The sequence below is a fragment of the Doryrhamphus excisus genome, linkage group LG9 (assembly GCF_037039965.1).
Source record: "Doryrhamphus excisus strain RoL-2023G ecotype Guam linkage group LG9, RoL_Dexc_Guam_v1.1, whole genome shotgun sequence".
Lineage (NCBI taxonomy): Eukaryota > Metazoa > Chordata > Actinopteri > Syngnathiformes > Syngnathidae > Doryrhamphus > Doryrhamphus excisus.
In genome coordinates, this window is record NC_136365.1 from 6306699 (window position 1) to 6325728 (window position 19030).

At 41.9% G+C, this 19030-nt stretch overlaps 1 protein-coding gene across 4 annotated transcripts in view; it reads right to left on the minus strand.

Moving 5' to 3' along the window:
* The window catches only part of rbfox2 (RNA binding fox-1 homolog 2), a 38453-nt gene extending 20562 nt beyond the window's left edge, over nt 1-17891 (minus strand). For 3 of the 4 annotated variants that reach the window (XM_058046177.2, XM_058046178.2, XM_058046176.2), the window contains exons 1-2: nt 16971-17891; nt 8541-8591 (exon numbers count right to left, since the gene is read on the minus strand). In XM_058046177.2, the coding sequence (XP_057902160.2) occupies nt 8541-8591; nt 16971-17222 (303 nt within the window). In that variant the 5' untranslated portion in view covers nt 17223-17891. Of the gene's footprint in view, nt 1-4588; nt 4793-8540; nt 8592-16970 lie in introns of those variants that run through there. The other variant, XM_058046179.2, reaches the window with a different exon arrangement.
* Nucleotides 17892-19030: the final 1139 nt, after the last annotated feature.

Here is a 19030-nt window from a genome sequence, read left to right on the forward strand (position 1 = left end):
TACAATTTCCACCTACTGTTTGAGGGAACATTGTTGACTTCAAAACACCGGGAGGACACATCTACATTCTGTCCAATTTGTTGGTAAAACCACCCTCTGAGAGACTGTTGGTGACTCACACAAACACAACTCACTTGACTAACAATGACTCAAACTTGGACAACCTGTGAAGCAGCTCAGAAGGGCGTCAATTTGGACAATTTGGGTTTTCATACAGTATCTTGGCCTCGATTTATCTCTTCAGCCATAAAACAACCTTGTGTTTCTGTTAGAAGACTGGCCTTTGCAGATGACAACTGTTTTAGCAGCATCTCAGCAGCTTACTCCGATTACCTGAAGCACAAAGTCAACAGCCCACCGTCTACAAAAATAGCGAGTGTTTGCATGTGCTAAAACCATCAAGTGATGGGTCTTTTTTTGGCTGCGAGTGGCCTCTCTGATAGACATCTACTGAATAAAGACACAAAGAGGGCAAAGGAACAGAGAAGGGGGGCATTCTTGTAGACATAGATTTTAGAGTGGGCATCTGTGTCAGCGCTCAGATTTGTGTATGCTTTGTTTGTGTACATGTTGGGTGCATATCGGTGTGTGCATACGCTCCCCTGGCGTCAAGGCATTAAGGGTTGTGTAAGTGTATGTGCTGGCCAGGCAAAGCAAGTGACTCAGAGCGGTAGCTGTAGCTGACTTACTTTCGGGTCAGTTAGCAGCAGCAAGTATGTCTGAGGAGGCATGTTATAAAATGCGCCTGTGTGCACGAGTCGGCACTGCGCGACATGAGGACAAGCATGACAGAGATGACGGTACGGCAAAGAATGAACTAGGGCAGCACCGGGTCATTTCACAAGAAGAGTGGCTTTTCAGAGTTTTGCTTGATAAAAGGAAAAGGGCAAATTTATGTTGTTGGCAGTGGATCTTATTTAGCCCCAGTTTCCCAAAGTAGCGGCTTAACAGGCGAGGAAGGAAACACCATATTTGGGAACTTATGAGTGTTCAAATACAGAATAGACATCATGTATTTATTTGTTTGTGATCTTGTATCATGTGAGAATGTGTCAAACTCAACGGGGGACCCAACTTGCACGGCGGGCCGAAATCAAAGTCGACTTTAGGTTGTGGGCCAAACAAGACTCTCCCCAACAAACCGTGTTTTCATATTAAAAGTATTAAAACCTTCTTGACGTTTTAACCAACGTCATCAACAAATCAATAAATAAAAAACAAAGTCAATAATTTTGTCAGCCTCGAAAAATTGGCGTGCGTATGCACATGCGTGCTAGTGAGTTGATGCATAGAGAAGTCCGCCAGCATAGCTTTAGTTCGCTTTGTGAGCCAACTTGACTGTGAATGAAGACACAAAAGCAATGCTTTCCAAGCCAAATGCCACCGCCCCAGTAAACATAATGAACAGGATGATTGCATAAACTCAGACGAACCGCTGAAGGTGCAGCAGAGCCTTTTGTCCCAAAAGTCAACCCTTACTGAGGCATTTGGTGGGCAACGTAAATCATAAAAACGTGAAAGCATCGCAGAAAATGGCGCATACTCACAGACAGTGTCACTACATGATAAGCATTCCAAACACTCAATGTTCATGATTTATTCTAGTGCAATTTTCTTAACAGGGACTTGATAAATTTGATTTATTGTTTTTATTTTTATGCCATACAATTACTGAAAATATGGTCTAAAAATATTTAGGTACACTTTTTAAGCTTGCATTTGCATGTTATTTATAAATCCGACACAACTGGCCATCCCACCTACCGTGGCACTGTGAAAAATGGTTTACCTGATCACAAGCGTGTCATCAAAACATGGCATTGTGTTTAAATACTGCAATAATGCCTATGAACGGTGTCATGATACACTCAGCCCAAGAGACAAGAAGATTTACAACATTGGGTTTGACGATATTTAACATAATCTACAATGACAAAATATAGGTTGGGGCCATTGTACTTTTTGGAAATGGTAATTAATCACCATTCATGTAATCATATGATGTTCCTTAACGTAACTTGTGATGGCTGAAACAAACCATAGCAATCCTGATGAATTAATTTATGAACCGAGATCAATCAGAGTCCAAATTGTAATCATTTAAAAGCCCTAAATGAAATATAATTATACTACAACTTTGTGAAAACCCAACAATGGATGCACTGTAATAACTATCTAGGGTAGTATTTTAATAGTATGCTATTTTAATGAGTGCCCCATTAAGGATTAACCTCACATTTTGGCCTTTGGCTCCACTGTGTTGCTAGCAGGGCCGCAAACAGCTGGAAAAAAACACTTACAACGTGTTGGCAGCATACCGATGAGCCAGGAGACACCCTCTTATTCAATTATTCCATCCCACATCATCCCCCTACAACACAGTTCCTCTTCCACCCCCCTTTTGCCGCTGTTTCCTCCCACTCGCCGATCCGCTTCTTTACGCTTCATAAAATCCAGACGGGACCCTCGCATACGTGCTGTCCCCATTCAAGTCAATCAAGCTCATTTGCCTCATAGCAACAGTGTTTCAGTGGCGTCCTGGCCCCTCCTCCCACACGCTTTTGCATCTCCTTATAGGGTAACGTGTCTGCTTGTCAAGCAAACCCCTCCCCATCCGCTCCTATTGCTTTCCTTTTAAGGTTTTTACATCTGGTTGGCCTTCTGAGAAATCCCCCTCCATGCTGTTCCACACACAGTACTGTACATGTATGCAAGCCTGTACACACCCTATCCCTGACTTCAGCTGTCCCCGCCTCCGCCTGTATCAATGGTCCGCTGGGCTCCACTGCAGCGACTTATGAAAGGTAAACACAACCAGACAAAAGGACAGTGACATGAGTTGTCTTCAATTAGTTCTCATTAGAGGCTGCACGCAAGCTCAATGCAAACAAGTGCAGGTGGTCAAAGAAATGTAGACATCTGTTTGTTTTTCAAAACATGAGAGTTGACCTTGGAACAAGTTAGTCTTGTTTAGGAGAAAGGTGATAATGGTAGCAGGTTGCTTAATGTGTTTTTTTTTAAAAATGTACACAAATCAGTGACGGTAGAGTGTTATCACTAGCACCACTCGACAAGTCAGTGAGGGCAACCCCGATCCATTTCAAAAGGCACACAGATGCCTCACTACGAGTGCTGTCGGAGCAATTACTAAGCAAATTGTGAGCTGCACCTTGGCAACCAGATCCAATTCCTTCTTCTTTTACAAAAGAAGCCAAAGACCAAAGGTGTTTATCTAACATAACGGTGCTATCGGCGGTCTCCCTCACGCTTCGAACCATCTAATAATCTGTGCAAAATGAATGACTCATCCCAGTTGCCATGGCAACGCAGCTCATTGGGATCATTTAAAGACCATTATTGTTAACCCTGCAAAGAATCGATAAGAAGATTTTGAGAAGAGGCAGAGGGATTGTATACATAAGAGGGATGCTGGTGTTGGTGTACGCGTGTCTGTGTGAGTGTGTGCGTGCATTTGCAGCAGGTACGCGTCTCTCCCTTGCTTTAGGCCATAGGTGGGGCTTGAGAAAATATTTCAGCAGTGCAGCATTACACAAACGACCTCTCTCAAAAAAAAAAAAAAAAAGACATGGCAGCCTCCTGTATGCTCGTCAACTCACCCCTGCCTAATGTCAGCTACATCACGTGACGGGGCTTCCCTGGCCAGGGGTGTCCCGTCACTTTCTTCGAAATAATCAATTTTCATTCTCCTGCTCCTATTCTCTCCTCAGCATGACCCATCCCCCCTCTTCCAGGGGCTCTTGAAGGAAAACGTTGAGATAACAGCTGCCAGGGCCCGGGGGAGAACGAGAGGAGAAAAGAGGTCAAACAGTAAAGAGAGCAAGGTAGAGCTGAAAGAGGAGCGCACACGCGATGAGAGACGAAATTAGGAAACATATACGCCTGGGTCTGAGTCATAGAGAGTTAAATGAAATTATATGAACACTTGCAACTTTTGATTTTTTTGTTTTTTTACATGAGGTGCTCGCCACACAAAAAAAAGTGTGCAGGAAGGACCAGCAAATGTTTTGTGGACACCTGTCCCTTTTGCTCACAGGCCCTGGTGATATACACAGACAGCTGCAGGGGCAATAAAGATCACTTTTACTTACCCCCCTCTTCTATCCTGCCTTACTGCTTGCAAAGCCCAGCAGCCATGTGCAGAGTTTGTTAGTGAGGAGAGCCGCAGCATCCAGCTGCACCACACCGATCGCATAGATTCCTCTAAGCATACATAATACATGGCAGAACAATTTCTGGCAGGAACTGCTCTGATGTTCAGATTGCGTGCGCCTCTAGCTCTGGGCAGGAGAACAGATGCCACAACAACAGTGTTGCCATCCATCGTCACAAGCATTTCAACGTTGCAACATTTTTGAAACGGCAACTTGGAGTTTTACATCGCGGCCATCATGAAACGCAGAGGAGTGGAGCAGTGGGGTAAAAGGGTCAAGTTGAGTCCTCATCCGTAATTAATCAACACTTCATGCTTGATGACAGTCCTGTAGGCTGGACTGGAATACAGAACCTTTGCAAAGAGAGTCATCAAGCATCGACCCCAGCACAGGCAGAGAGGAGGATAAACACTCACCGACAACACGGAAGGATAGTAGAGTCCCATCATCGTATTCTGTGCAACACCACACTGTCGTCTCTCCTCCTCCTCTCTCACTCCTTTCCTCTTGTCACGCTGCCTCGCTGGCGCTCCCTCTCCCGAGCCTGTCACCTCACCAGCTCGCTCTCTTCTTGTCTGTCTCACAGATTCAAAATCTCCCTCTCTGCCCCCGCACGCTGGGTCTGCCCTGACAGCCTCCCCCTTCCCTTCCCTGCCTCCTCCCCCTCTTCCTCCAACCTCTGTCCCTGTCACTCTCTCTCTCCCACTCACTCGTGTTTCCCTCTCTCCTTTTTTCCCTCTACGCCCAGCCTTCTGTTTTGCTGTTGTGCCCTTGCCTGCTCATCTTTTCTGTCTCCTCTCCAGTCGGCCTCTCTTGCACAGAGACAACCCACACTCCCCGCCCCCGCTTGACTGTCACACCTGCACACTTGCACCTCCCCTCTGCTTACTGTCGTAGCTGCAATGACCTCTCTCGCTTTGCTCTCTCTCATTATTCGTCACTCTATCGCTAGTATCCATGTGGGTGAGTTAACTGGGACTGATGGCACCATTGGGGAGCCCTTCGTTTTCTCTCTCTATTTTGTCTGTATTGTGCAAAAGCATAACAAAATATGAAAAAAATACCATCACAAGCTTAAAATGACAGTTTGCAACTGGATTCATCCATCCATCCACTTATCCTCATTAGGGTTGCAGGGCTATACTGGAGCCTATCCCAGCTGACTTCGGGTGAGACGCGGGGTACACACTGAGCCAATCCCAGGGCACAAACAACCATTCACACTCACATTCATACCTATGGACAATTTGGAGCTGCCAATTAACCTAACATGCATATTTTATGGAACGTGGGAGGAAACCGGAGTACCCAGAGAAAATTCAAGGTCTGTTTTTTTTCACTTTTAAATAAACTTGAGGAATATTTAAGTCACCTTTGTCTTTGGCACAAGTGAAATATCTGATTTAGTGGTCTTTAGTAAAAAAAAATTAATCTTGTGCAATCTTTATGCATTATTTGCATCCAGTTATGACCGTCCTCATTTCCTTGACAAAATACTGTAATAAAATCCTCTAAAATGCGCTTTGGATATGTAATTATATGAATGTTTCAATTGTGTTGAAACATTGACCTAACCAAAAACAATTTAAAAAAAAATAGACCACGTCTTTCTCTGTTAAGACAAAACACTCCAATAAAAAGCACTCAAAAATAAAATACAGTAAGTTTCTGCAAAGAAAATTGCAATTGAAAAAAATAATTGTTGGATATTATTCCTTAACAGGAAGGCTTAACATGTAGCAAATAATACTGGCTGCGAGTGTGCACCATTTTTTTTGTTTTTGTTTGATGTGCACATGTAAGTTGCTCGTACTCCCCTTTTTCCTCATCACTACTTCCCAAAAAATGCGACTTATTGGTTCATCTGTGTTCATGCACCCATGTCCATTCTGTTTAAAACCAAAATATTACCACCCTGGGGCTGTGGATGCTAACTCATGTGTATACTAACCTGGCGGTCTTGAACTCTATCAACTTGCTAGCACCCTGTCTCCACTTCCTGGGACAAGGAGGCTGAATGGGTGAGGGTTCCCTCTCTCTGTTTATTCCAATAGAGAACCCACACATTGTCTTTATTTCTTTTTTGAGTAATCAGTTATTGATTATCTGGCAGACTTATGTGCATGCGTTCTTCTATAGTTTTAGTGTCACATGGTTCTGTCTGCTTGCCTGTTTACGGCACCACAGGTAGGTCATAGCCATAGCCATCTTGAATTCTGACAAGATTAGTTGTGGGGGAAAAAAGACACCACTGGAAAATTCTCTGAGGGCTGGACCACCCAAGGTCTTTTACATTACATCCAAACAGATGCAATTAACAAAAAACGTTCAAAGGCCTCTCATTCTACATGTTCATAGTCTCTGGGATATATTGGCTTTAGGGCTCTTGCACAAATGTCAGCAGAGTCACCAATTGGTGGGCAGATGTCCCACATGACGCTTACAACAATGAGGGCATTTACAGAAAACACACGCAACTGACATAACAACAAAGTCACACTTAACAATTGTGAGTAAAAACACACAGAGTATCCGCCGCGTCATTTCCATAACATACAAGCACCACTTCCAACAAACCCAAACTCCCTGGCAACACTCCCTGTACATGTCCATCAGGCACACATGCACAATCGAAAGAAATATGATACGAGAGTTCTGCCTTAAAGATGATCATATGTTAATTATTACACTTGTAGCGTGCAGTGACGCTGAGCAGTAAGTTAATTGATCGGAACTTGTATGCGCGTAACCAACCTATCATGCTTAAATAAAGCTGTTGACAGCACACAGATGTAATGGAGGACTTAAAAGCACCACTCAGTTCACCAAGCAGGCAGAGCTCATCTCTCTCTTTTCACACGTTGAGCTTCTGCTGTTCCTCCAGGCGCTTCCTTTTGGGAGCCTTTGATCACATCACCTTCATGCTGCTGTTGACAGTTTAGCACCTCTGCATTGTGGGAACATCTTCTGCACAGCATCCGTCTCATCCTTCCCGTCTTTTGTCCACATCAATGGCTAGCTGACAGTTCACAATCCCTCAAGGAATCTGAATGGCTGGCTTCAACAATATGACAACAATAAAGGAGAACTTGGATGCTTTTATTTTTGTGTACAGTGTCTGTTTTTACAAACCTGCAAAAATGTAATATGCATGCCATGACAGCAGTTGGCGATATCTGTGTCAACCATGTACAATATACAGTGCACCACTGCGTAGCTTACACACAAGCACATTAATTGGCGTTTTATCTCGTTCTGTCATACAATTAGTGTGGAAAGAAAAATCTAGCTCTCTTTGACTATTAGTCAGCATTAACCACTGAGGAGTTCCCTCTAAGCAACAGTACAAGGTAAGTACGTAGTGCAACCAGCCATTTTAAAGCGCATGCAGAGGTGGATAAATCTTCTGATTGTAGACTTCAAAAATGTACAGTATAGCTACGGTCATCTTGTGGAAAAACTATATTTGGAGGTTGCCTTCATCCACAGCAGATAATACCCACATTTTTAAACCAGCTTATCTGGTTTGCAAGACCATGCACCTGGCGACTATCGCAGACCCTGTAGTTAACTGTACAGAAGCATTAGCTGGAGCATTCATTCACGGTATGTGAAAATATTGCTGCAGAAGTTGCAAAATATTTGGTCGGCTTTTAATTCACATATGGAGAGCAGTACTGCCTTCATGGTTCTTCTCATTTGAAGATCATGAGGAAACAGTTCATTGCTCATGTGATCACGCTTCAGCAAAAATGATAAGTGGCTTATTGGCTCCCAGCCATGTGTGTGGGGGGGGGGGTGGGGTGGGGGGAATAAAACAAATGCTAAGGGTCTGGGGCAAAGGCTTAAGATGAGGATGAAATGCAGCCAGAGGTTGGTGAGCATCGCAGAGTGAGAGTCGAGGAAGAGGATTATGGGTATAGCGTCAGAGGATGAGTGGATGAATGGCGGATGATCGAGGGATTAACCATATCAACTGAACAGTCTAATAACACAGTCTGAAGGCTAATAGGAACACGAATAAACAGACGGCAGCTTGACACACACACACACACACGCACATACATACACATACATACACAGAGTAATTCTACTGTATAGAACTTCTTTCATATAGGTCTTGTTGAATTTAAAATATATAGATAATATGCATACACACACACAAAAAGGGAACACAGTAAAGGGTAATGGATTTGTGTTGCATAATTACAATGAAAGCTGAGATATTACATCACCACCTTGTGGTTTGGACTGCTTCATTCAAGTCTCATGTTGGGTGTCGGGTTACAATTTTATTTTAGAAAAGGTGTCGGTATGTTAGAAAATATTGATTTTCATTGGCATGTGTGGGTGTAATTGGTTCCTTACCTGACTGTGAGATGGGTATCCATGGTAACCAAGGGTCAGTGGGTCATTGTTCTAAAAGAAAGGAGAGCATGTGTTTTAAAATGAGATCACAAAAAAGGATTCATATAAGGTTTGTATTTATAGTTCTTTTCTACTGTTTTTCATTCTGCATTTCAACAAGGAGTTTCTTTTACTTTACTTTTTTAATTTACAAGCACAATTTTTGCATTCAATTTATGTGAGAACCTCTGTATTTGGCATCATGGAAATATTGAAAAATGAAAATCTTTCGTATGCGTAATGAGCAGTAAAATACTGAAAGTCAAGTCATATGTAGTATTCTGGTCCTTGGCATCAGTAATGGCATAGCATGTCCAAAACAAGTTCCCCTCCTATTCCGTGTAGATGTGCCTACTTTTTGTCCTTCTTGCCCACTCCATGTAAAACCCTTTAAGTTTAGAATAAATAAATTGGAGGCTAACTTGTTAGCATGATAATATTTAAAGCGGCGGCCATCTTGTGTCCCTGCAGTGATCCCATAGTCTGCGCATTAGCAATGTGCCGTAAACATAGAATAATAGGCGTGTAAGGGTAACTATAAGGGTGTTACTTCATGTCTATAGGGTTCTAGTAATTGTAACCATATTTACAAATTCATAAACAGATTTAGCATCGAAAATACTTCATATATTAAGATTGAATCCTACTTTGTGGAAATTCACTTATCGCAGTCTGGTCTGGAACCAATTATCGATGATTAACGAGGAACCACTGTAAAGCGTCTACTTCAGGGTGCATTTTTAGGCTTTAAAATGCTTTTGTGTAAATGGCCAATGTTATTTTTAATCAATTGTATAAACTTTCCCACCAAGTAGCATTGTTTGAGGCAAATGAGGCATGTCTCTAATCATAACTACTACAGGTACAGTGAAATGATACTTTCTGATCCTTTGATTAGCAAAGTCTGAATCACAGCAACAGGACTCTTATTTGATGGAGACATATCAACTTTTTTCCAAACGGCTTATTTAGTTCTAAAATTTTAGATGCGTTGTTTCCCTATTTATGTCTCTGGTGGGGGCGTCCCCTGGGGGTGGTCACTATAAGGATGTTTTTATTGTGGCTCAGTCGGCCTGGACATCCTTCATTCGCCAACTCGTTAGTGGCCGCTCGTTCCGTTGAATGCAAATATTTTTGGTGGAGATGTCAAGACATTGTTGGGAGCAGAGGACAGGTGATAGCACATAGTCTTTCTAGTTTGACATATTTTAGATGGCTTCCTTTTCACCTATCCTGTCATTCCGACTATGATATCATAACATCAATAAAACATCACACGCACTTAAAAGAAGTCATTAATGCTTAAATCATCTCTAAAAGCGTTAGAAAAACCACATCGCCAATGACTTCTGCACCAACAGATCAGAGAATTACATATACATAATTATATCAAGCTGACTGTGCACCACTACAATTATTGGTTATGCTTATACTGTAGGTCAGATTCTTTATCGATTCCCCAATTGATTGTGGATCACTTTTCTGCTGAGCCTAACCATGTGGCACTAATGATAGCCTGCCCTAACATAGCCTATTTACATTCTACAATGAGCATTCTGCTTCTTTAGCGCCTGGGAACAGGCCTGCATCCATGAAATGAATCAATGAGGGGAAAAAAGCAACACCTATTGATTGTTAGGAAGGGTTTCTGATTCCCATTGCCAGTGGACATTGTTTACATACAGGGGAGTATTAGGTGGGATGCAATCAATATTCCCTAAAACATTAGAAAGTCATTTATTCTCCATCACAAGACTGTGTTCTGACTTTTATGCTAATGTTCTCCATTAGCTAGGCAGGCATTATGACAACACTTTGAAGTAAAAACAGATTTTCTTCATATCGTTCTCCCTCATCTCTCTCATCTTTCCTTCAGGAACCAATGTCCCTTCGCCTGTTTTGCCCCCAAGGGAAACACTTTGCTCTGTGCGCATCCAAGCTTGAGTTGGGCTGATTAGTACTGTAGCCATCTCACTCTGAGCCCCTTGGGGGCCATTTCACTCAGAGTGAGCATGACTTTCCCGATGCAGGGGCTTCAGCTGGTGGAACAGGAAGTGGCTTTGCAAGTGAAAAAGACTGCAAGATAATCTTAGAGCTAAAAACATACTTAGTGGTACAGCTTTGGGAGGTAGAAGCTCTGAATAATTAATAACTATTTAGAGACTTGAATAACATGAATAAAGTATAAACCAAAGCAAAAGCAACAGAAGATCAAAAATAAAGACGAGATGTCCACACGTTCACAGACAACCTGAGATGGAAAGAAACGCAAGAAATAGATGGAGCAAAGACAATGACTCATACATGAGTGAAGTCATGTGCTTGATTTCCTGGAGGAATGAAGAGGAGGAGATAGAGTGTGTATCACAGTCACTCTCAATAACAGGACACTGAAAAGAAAGCAACATTGTATTGAATACAGTCATGTTGATGCAAAACACTGCAGCTAAAAATGAGAGTTGTATTCTTTCGCTTTGTGAAATGTCAATAGCTACTGTACATATACAGTACTATATGATGTACTGTATATTGTGTCTTTACTATGAGTGGAAATGGCAAACAAAATGTCTAAGATATATAAGGATATTACTGTACTGTCCAGAAAATAAGATGAAACAACCTCTCATTTTCAAAACCTGAGTTTTGTAAAAAAAATATATATATATATATATTTTTTTTTTATGGAGACAAAAACACAAGTTCAATAGCATCTGGGAGATTGTAATCAAAAACATATTTTATTACTCTGCTTCCTGATCACTATTATCTTAAAATGAACATCATAACTCCTCCTGTTTCCTCCTCCTCATAATTTGCCCAAACTTAGAGTTACCAGAGTGTGTGAGTCACAGGAAGAAAAGCTCTCACTACCTTAGGGAGACTTCTCTTGGCGGCACCTCATGGCTATGTAATACGTCTCCAGATTCTGAAAATAAGATGAATTAACTTTTTCTAGGGGGGGAAATAGCCGGAACTACTTTCCTCCACAATGAAAACCCACCAGAACTCTGCTCAAGGGACAAAGTAGGGGAAAACTCACTTTTGATGCACTACTATGCTGATGGAGTGGGAACATCATGTCAAAAAATCCAAAGTATCCCTTTAGGTTGTTGTGAATTGTCTATTTCTTGTGTGACTCCAGCTCATCACAGTAGCATTACAAGTCATGCTGCCGGTTAATATGTTAAAGGTTTATATTTAATACTTTCCCAGCATCAGGTGAACCGAATGTGGCCTATGGGCCTTATTTTAGTAGTAGGCTACACTGGTGACATACAGATGTAATGAAAATTTTTGGACACACGTTCTCACGTTACTGAAGGACAAGCTTTGTCCAAACTTTTGACGTGTTTAAGTTCAGTACAAAGAGATCTACTCACACAAAAAGCCTGTTACTCTCCAGGTGGTTGTGTGTCATGTCTAATTTGGACCTGTATCCTTTCTTGTGGTAGCTTGGTAATGCCGGAGGCTGTTCTCTCTTTTGAGAACTATAATTCACTGTTCTGACAGTCATCCTACATCAGTGCTAAACTGGCCACGCCACACACTTGACAGAGAAAAAGTGAATCCATCCATAGAGCACTTATATGTGCTAAGCCTCCAAACAGCAACCTCATGTTTATTTTCCTGCAACGTAGTTCACACGATTCTAACTTTCCACAGAAAAGAGACACACACTTTTTCAAGGAGATGTTGAAAGAATTTGAAGGGGATTTTGGGAGCTGCTGAAATTAAATTGTTTATATGCAATTATATTGTTTATACAATAAAATGTCTGATATTGATACGCTGGGACTTGAATTACACCCGAATTTGAGATTCATTCAATGTAAACCTGTACAGACATCAGATGCAGTTAAACAAGAGCACCGATAGTAAAGACATGCTCAAACAGGGGTCTCCAAACTGCGACACGCAAGCCAAATGCATCTCACCATCCATTTTTAACTGGCCCACATCAAAATTTAAGTGACAATTGCCTGTGCATAATACAATATACACATCCAGTAAAAGTTTTATACTTAAACACTAATTGGAGCCACGGTCTTGAACAAGGCAAGAGTCTCCACAAGGACAGAATAAAAAATGTTAGGGTTCACTGAAAGCGTAAGCAAAAAGTCGCAAGATTGCAAGCGAGAGCAATGTGTGGATATGCTGCCTTGAGACTCAATTAGTGGACATCGTTACCTCCCTCAAGCAGGGAGAAGGTGTGCCACACATGCGTGCTCCACGGAGCACATGTTGCCGAAACGTCCCCATGAGCTGTTCTTGGTTCTTCACCGTTACAAACCAAACAGTATTTTGTAGAATACGGTTCTTCATTTACATCAGGGGTGTCCAAAGTGTGGTCTGGCGGTCACTGGGGCTCTTTTTTTTTTAATTATTTTTTTATTAGGACGTAACACATGGTAGAAATAAAATGAAAAAAAAACTTTAAATTCCAGCAAAATAAAGGTGTTTTTTTCCCACTTAACGGGGATGGGTATTATAATCTATTGGTTGTTTAATTACTCATGATTCTGTTGACCGTGTCGAATTTATTGTAACTGAGGCAAAAATGGAGTGCATAATTGGCTCCAACCAGCAGAGACACTGCTGATTCATTCTCAGCGAGTTTGTGGCCTAAAGATCAACATGGCAGCTAAGGCTTACAGCACAAAGACCAACAGGCAGCATTATTATGCTCAATATGGCATGAAAACAGGAGTTCACAACATTTAGAGATCATTTGACCACTATATGTACCCCGCCCAATAGAATGAAATCAACGGCAAGAAAAAATAGTCATGGTATGAGACCCATCTCCTCCATTTGGGATATGCTGAAGCCTATCCAGCTATCTTTGGGCGAGAGGCCATTGATTTCACTCTATTGCATTGGCTAAATTGCTATAGGATGAGCCATGTACACTTATGTTCCAGTCTGGTCATTTGTCCTCAGAGTTATCAACCCGAGCAAAACTAATAGGTTAGAGAGAGAACGAGAGAGGGAGGGAGGAAGAGAGACAGCCCTTCAATTCCTACACAGAGTGACAACGAAACATGGGACGCTCAACAACAGGCTGGATGGATATTGAAACAGACAACCTCATCTCAACATTGGCTAGCAGCAAAGATGGGGTGATGCAGTATGGTGTTATAAATATCCTTAATAAATATGGAAAGTAAGGATTTCCTTATACGCTGCAAGAGGGAAAACAAAATGGACTGAAGTAGGATAATCAACAACCATCATTCAAACACTTACTACCGAATGTTTTGCGCCCCTCCCGCTTAGATGAGGGGTTATGTTAATTTCTGAATGGTAAAATGTATCATTGAATCGATGGAGCATCGCCACCCACACAAGCACAATGACATCAGCCCTCTACGTCTAATGAACCAAACAGGAGCAGGGAATGTTCCCATTATTGCAGAGAGCCAAATAGATTGCTCTTTACCACATCCCATTGTCTTGGCTTCACAAAGAGGTCAAAGTTCAACTCCTGACTTGATGCTGCCAATAAAGCAGGGAGGAAAAGAGAATCATCGTGTGCACAGGTAACATTTTCCACTTACTGATTTTCTATATGTTTAGGTTTACTGTAGCACTTGTGTGCACATCCTTCAACTGTCAAAATCGGCCTGCACGATTCTGCCAAATGCAAATCACAATTCTGCTTAGAATTAAGATTGTGAGACTATAGCACAAATTTTTCATACACACTTTATGCGTACATTTACATTGTGCATTTACACTTTGAAAATTATCATTATTATTATCATCATTATTAACCTCCTCAATGTGTTGCTCTGCTTTAAATGAGGGGTGTTCCGATACAACTTTATCACTTCTGATTAGGCTTGAGCATCATTTGAATTTGAACGATTCTGTTCAGACTCTGGTTCTTAACAATTCTGGATTCCTATGCTGTTAAAAGGCAGGGAACTTACCAGAGTTTTTTTGATTAACTGGCTGAACTTCTCAGTGAACAGTTTAATGATATGAACTGCTTTTATCAACTTCACTATGAATTTCTTACGGGGCTATTTTCAACCAGTATATACCACCATTCAATTTGAATATACATGTTGGAAATTTTCTTCTCACAAAAAGAAGTTTATTTTTCCATCCATTCATTTTCTATGCCGCTTATCCTCACTAGGGTCACGGGTATGCAGGAACCTATCTTAGCTGACTTCAGGCAGGGTACACTCTGGACTGGTGGCCAGCCAATCACAGTGCACATATAGACAAACAACCATTCACACTCACATTCATACCTATGGACAATTTGGAGTCAATTTGCCACTGTGCACTGTGTGGCCATGTTTATTTTTGAAAAGTAGAATACTTTGTTTGTTGCCTCAATGTTGGTCTGCTGCCATCTGAAAAAAATATATGAAAAAATATTCGAACTACTTTTTGGGTGTATGACATATGACGTTTTAGCATTTTTTGTGATTTGCTTTCACAGAAGGGGAGTGTTAAACTGCAAAAATAAAATATGGCGAAGGTGAACTTGTGTCTACTTTATGTCTTTCTGGGCAGCCTTCTCTATACATTAAAAACCCAAATAACATAGCAAATAGTATAAAGGTTGTAAGACAAAAATAGACTATGGAGTAAATAAAACAAAAGTCACACTATCCAAAGAGAAACAAAGTGACTTCTGTGTGGGATGTGTTGAGCCTTGTTAATAGCAGTTTAGAGGAAGAGTGAGTTTTACTTAATTTACACAAACTACATTTAGTTTACATTTAACAATTAACTAATTCGATCCCAGCCATTTTTCAAAGAGCCATCCCTCACGGTACCAACCATTTTTGATCATTTTGACTGATTTTTTAAGACATATCCCCTCCCCTCCATACCTCTCCACTGCATTTTTCTGTATGCTATATCTACATATGTTTGCGAGTGCAACTGAGAGATTCATTTATTGGAAAATTACCTGCCAGCAAAACCAGTTCAGCTGTTTACACAGAAGCTAAGCAGTTTTATGTTTTACAATTTGGTCCCTTGCTGTACCAAAAATGTACCAAACTGCATCTCCAAACTGAGACACAGGCCGAAAACCATGATTATGGCATAACGTTACACCCTGAGTTAATAATGTTAGAATATTGTTTAATATCGACTGTACAATGAATAAAGGCATGACGTTGGTGACATTTCCAACCTGGAACAGATTATTTCAATTTCCTATGGGAAATAATACACAAGCACACACTGACGAGGGCTGCTGAAGGCAGTGGAAGACATGTTCAAGCCCTTTTACATTTCAATTCTGCAAACTGACAACCAGTAGGGCTTTTGAAGAGCTAATCGATTTTTCAATCAAACTTTTACATATGTATAGTACGAGTGTAGTGCTAATGCTCTGACTTAGATAAGGATATTAGGGATCAGTGTGTTTATAATGCCCCCTTCAGTATAAGACCTGATCCCATTAGCTGCAAACAAAGCCTCTTTACAGGCAGTGATAGGGAAAATCTCTTACTGCACCAACAGAGTGAAAGAGACGGTGCTATGGCCCACTCCCCCTCTTTTTCATTTCTGCACTGTCCAACAAGCTCACGTTCAATACATTTTAGAGGCCTCAGCTATTGATCTGTGCTTCTCTTCTATCCCACACACACACATCTCCTTTAAGTGCATTTAAAGCTCCCTGTCAGCACTCACTGGCAGCATGACGGCATGGAACATCAACCATTTAGTTTTCCAAACAGACCACTTCACCTCTATTACAGCTGCCTCCAATGGCAGGGAAATAGCCCTCTCTCTTCTCGTAGGCCACTTCAATATACATAATATACCATAATGACTGCAGAGCATTCTCTCCTTCTACTGCACTCCTCTATCAAATGCATATTTGTGCATTTTGAGAGTACAAAGCCACAAAAACATCACATTGGAAAAAAAATAGGTCAATGCCATTTACTGATGTGAGCAATGGTGTTGGTGAAAGCATGTTTTGGAGAATCAAGGCTACTGAGTGACCCCCTCCTCCTTCTTGTTTAACTCAAATACCAACCCTCCAGCACTCCACCCCCTCAACGATCACACAGGCAAACATTTGACATGCAGTTCCTCCGTTAAAACAAATGTTACCCACATGTTCATTCTTTTCTTGCACGGTGTTGTGAAACTTGAGATTGTTGACGTTCCCTTGCAATAGTATAAAATAATACTGATTGGAAGCCAATTTCGTAGAAAATGACGGTGGATTAGGTTTATACAGCAGTGGCAGAAAAAGCTTTCAGAGCTCTGACGACCCACCTCAACCTTTACAATATCCCGAATGTGGAGGTGAGGCGTTCCCAGCTTCCTTGTGGGAGCAGCTCATGTATTCGGCACAAACAAAAAGCTATATTTTGTGTTTACATCGTTTTGGTGTACATTCCTTACCTGTCCAATCTCGCCGATACCTCCCGTCCCGTCCATGCGAGGACGTTTGCACTCAGCACCGACAGAGTCGACCAGTGCCACCGCCGTCTGTCCATCAGGCTCTGGATCTCCTCGCTTCATTCCCCGAACAGTTGCAGGAGCGCCCCCCGCGTTTGGGTGCACCCCGACCAGGGTGTCCAGCTCTCTATCCCGCTCCATGAGACCGCGGGACACGGGCAGCATGATGGATGCAACGTCGGTCGACATTAACATTTAAAAAACCGGGCTTATGTCTTCTTCTTTAAGCTAACTGGGGGGGCCTTGCTTGCTTCTAGGCTTTGTGCTTAGCGTAAGTGCGGTTAAATTAGCCCAGGCCTTTGTGTGAGCCCCTTTCCAACGCTCGGAACTAATGCGACTCCCCAATAATATACATGGGACTTTGTATGGGTAAATAATCAAATATGTCCGCTTCTGGCTATTTATGGTGCATCGGAAAGCGGCCTATGCTATTCCGCACCATAACAAACCAATTAAAACAGCACCGTTAACAATAAATGGCTGCCGATCGCCCAAATTTCCTTAAGGAATATGTTTTTTTCCGTTTCTACAGTGATGGCCGCTTGTTTTCGAGCCTCAACATCCTACAGCAACCTCAAGACGAAACCCCCCTCAACATGTCGCCTCTGTTTTCCTCAAGAGCAAGCGGAGGTTCACGCCAAGTGGAGCCGGTCAGGAACGCTGTCTTCCCCACATGTTAGTCCGCAAGTGTCCTCCCCAAGCACACACGGAAGAACGCTTGACGACGGACGCGTTTTTTCTTCTCTTCCTGCCTCAGTCAAAGAGTGTGCTCTGTCTCCCGGTGTGTTCTATAGCTGTGTGTGCTCAGAGGAAAAGGAAGCCGACCTCCCCTCCCTCTTGGCGGAGTCTTTCCCCTCTTCCGCTCTCCCTTTGAACGCAAAGCCACGCAGTCCGCAAGTGTGCGCAATGTGCCGCAGTGCCTCCATACATTTGTGCGGAGGGGGGGAGGAGGGGGTCGAACGTAATGGTCCAAAGACAACAATATTCGCACTGTATGCCGTTTTGCTTTCTAGCTTACTTTACATGTTTACTGATTCGTAATTTACCTCGTTAGAGCTTGTGTTTCCCCCCTAAAAGGTCCTGGCTGTTGAAAAATATAATTCCTAAGTTCTTACACAACCAAGGTCCTAGTAGGCCCAGTGTTGAGTAATGCAGCATGGAGCCTTGCCTTGTGTTCCTCTGGTATTTTTATTGCTTGGATGACACCCAGTGGTCAAAGGCCAACAAGCCTGCAGCACAACTGCAGGAAAAAGCTTTGGTAAATGACCACTTTGGCATTAACAGTAACTTTTTTTTAACATTAAATAACTGAATTTAAAGATAAGCGATAAGATATGCCTTTATTAGTCCCACAATGGGAAATTTCAGGTTTACAGCAGCAAAGGTACAGTAGCACATAAGTGTATAAATATACCTATGCTGCTAAATATGTCTCAAAGACTACCTAATAAGCAAGCTGGAAACACATTCATCAACTTAAAAAATATATAAGGCACGGGTGAGCAAACTATGACTCGTGGGCCAAACCTGGTCAGCTGATCCCTTAAAAGGGGACCTATTATGCTCATATTATGCTCTTATGCCTCCAACGGTTCTGTAGATGATTGGCTTTACCTGTGTAAGTAGGTCAAGGGTCAATGTGCTTATCAAATTAATTTTGTGTTCCAATAATTAGTTCTAAAAGGTATTCAAATCCAAAACAAGGGTGCCCAAATTTATACACCTGCCTACTTTGATTTAAGTATGTAATTATTGCACACTTTCTGTAAATTCAATTAACTTAATTTGAATGTAAAAGACAGAAGGCACATACTACAATGGTGCTAGCATTCAATGAATGCACAGGAACCGATTAATAAGTGGAGCGGTGTCTTTAAATTGTCCATTGTTTACCTGGCAACAGACAAGGGTGGGTTGAAGGAAATAATGAGCAAAAACTGGGTGCTCTCTGATGGGGCACACAGATGTCTTGGACTTGACAAAGAGGGGTGCTAAGGCTACTA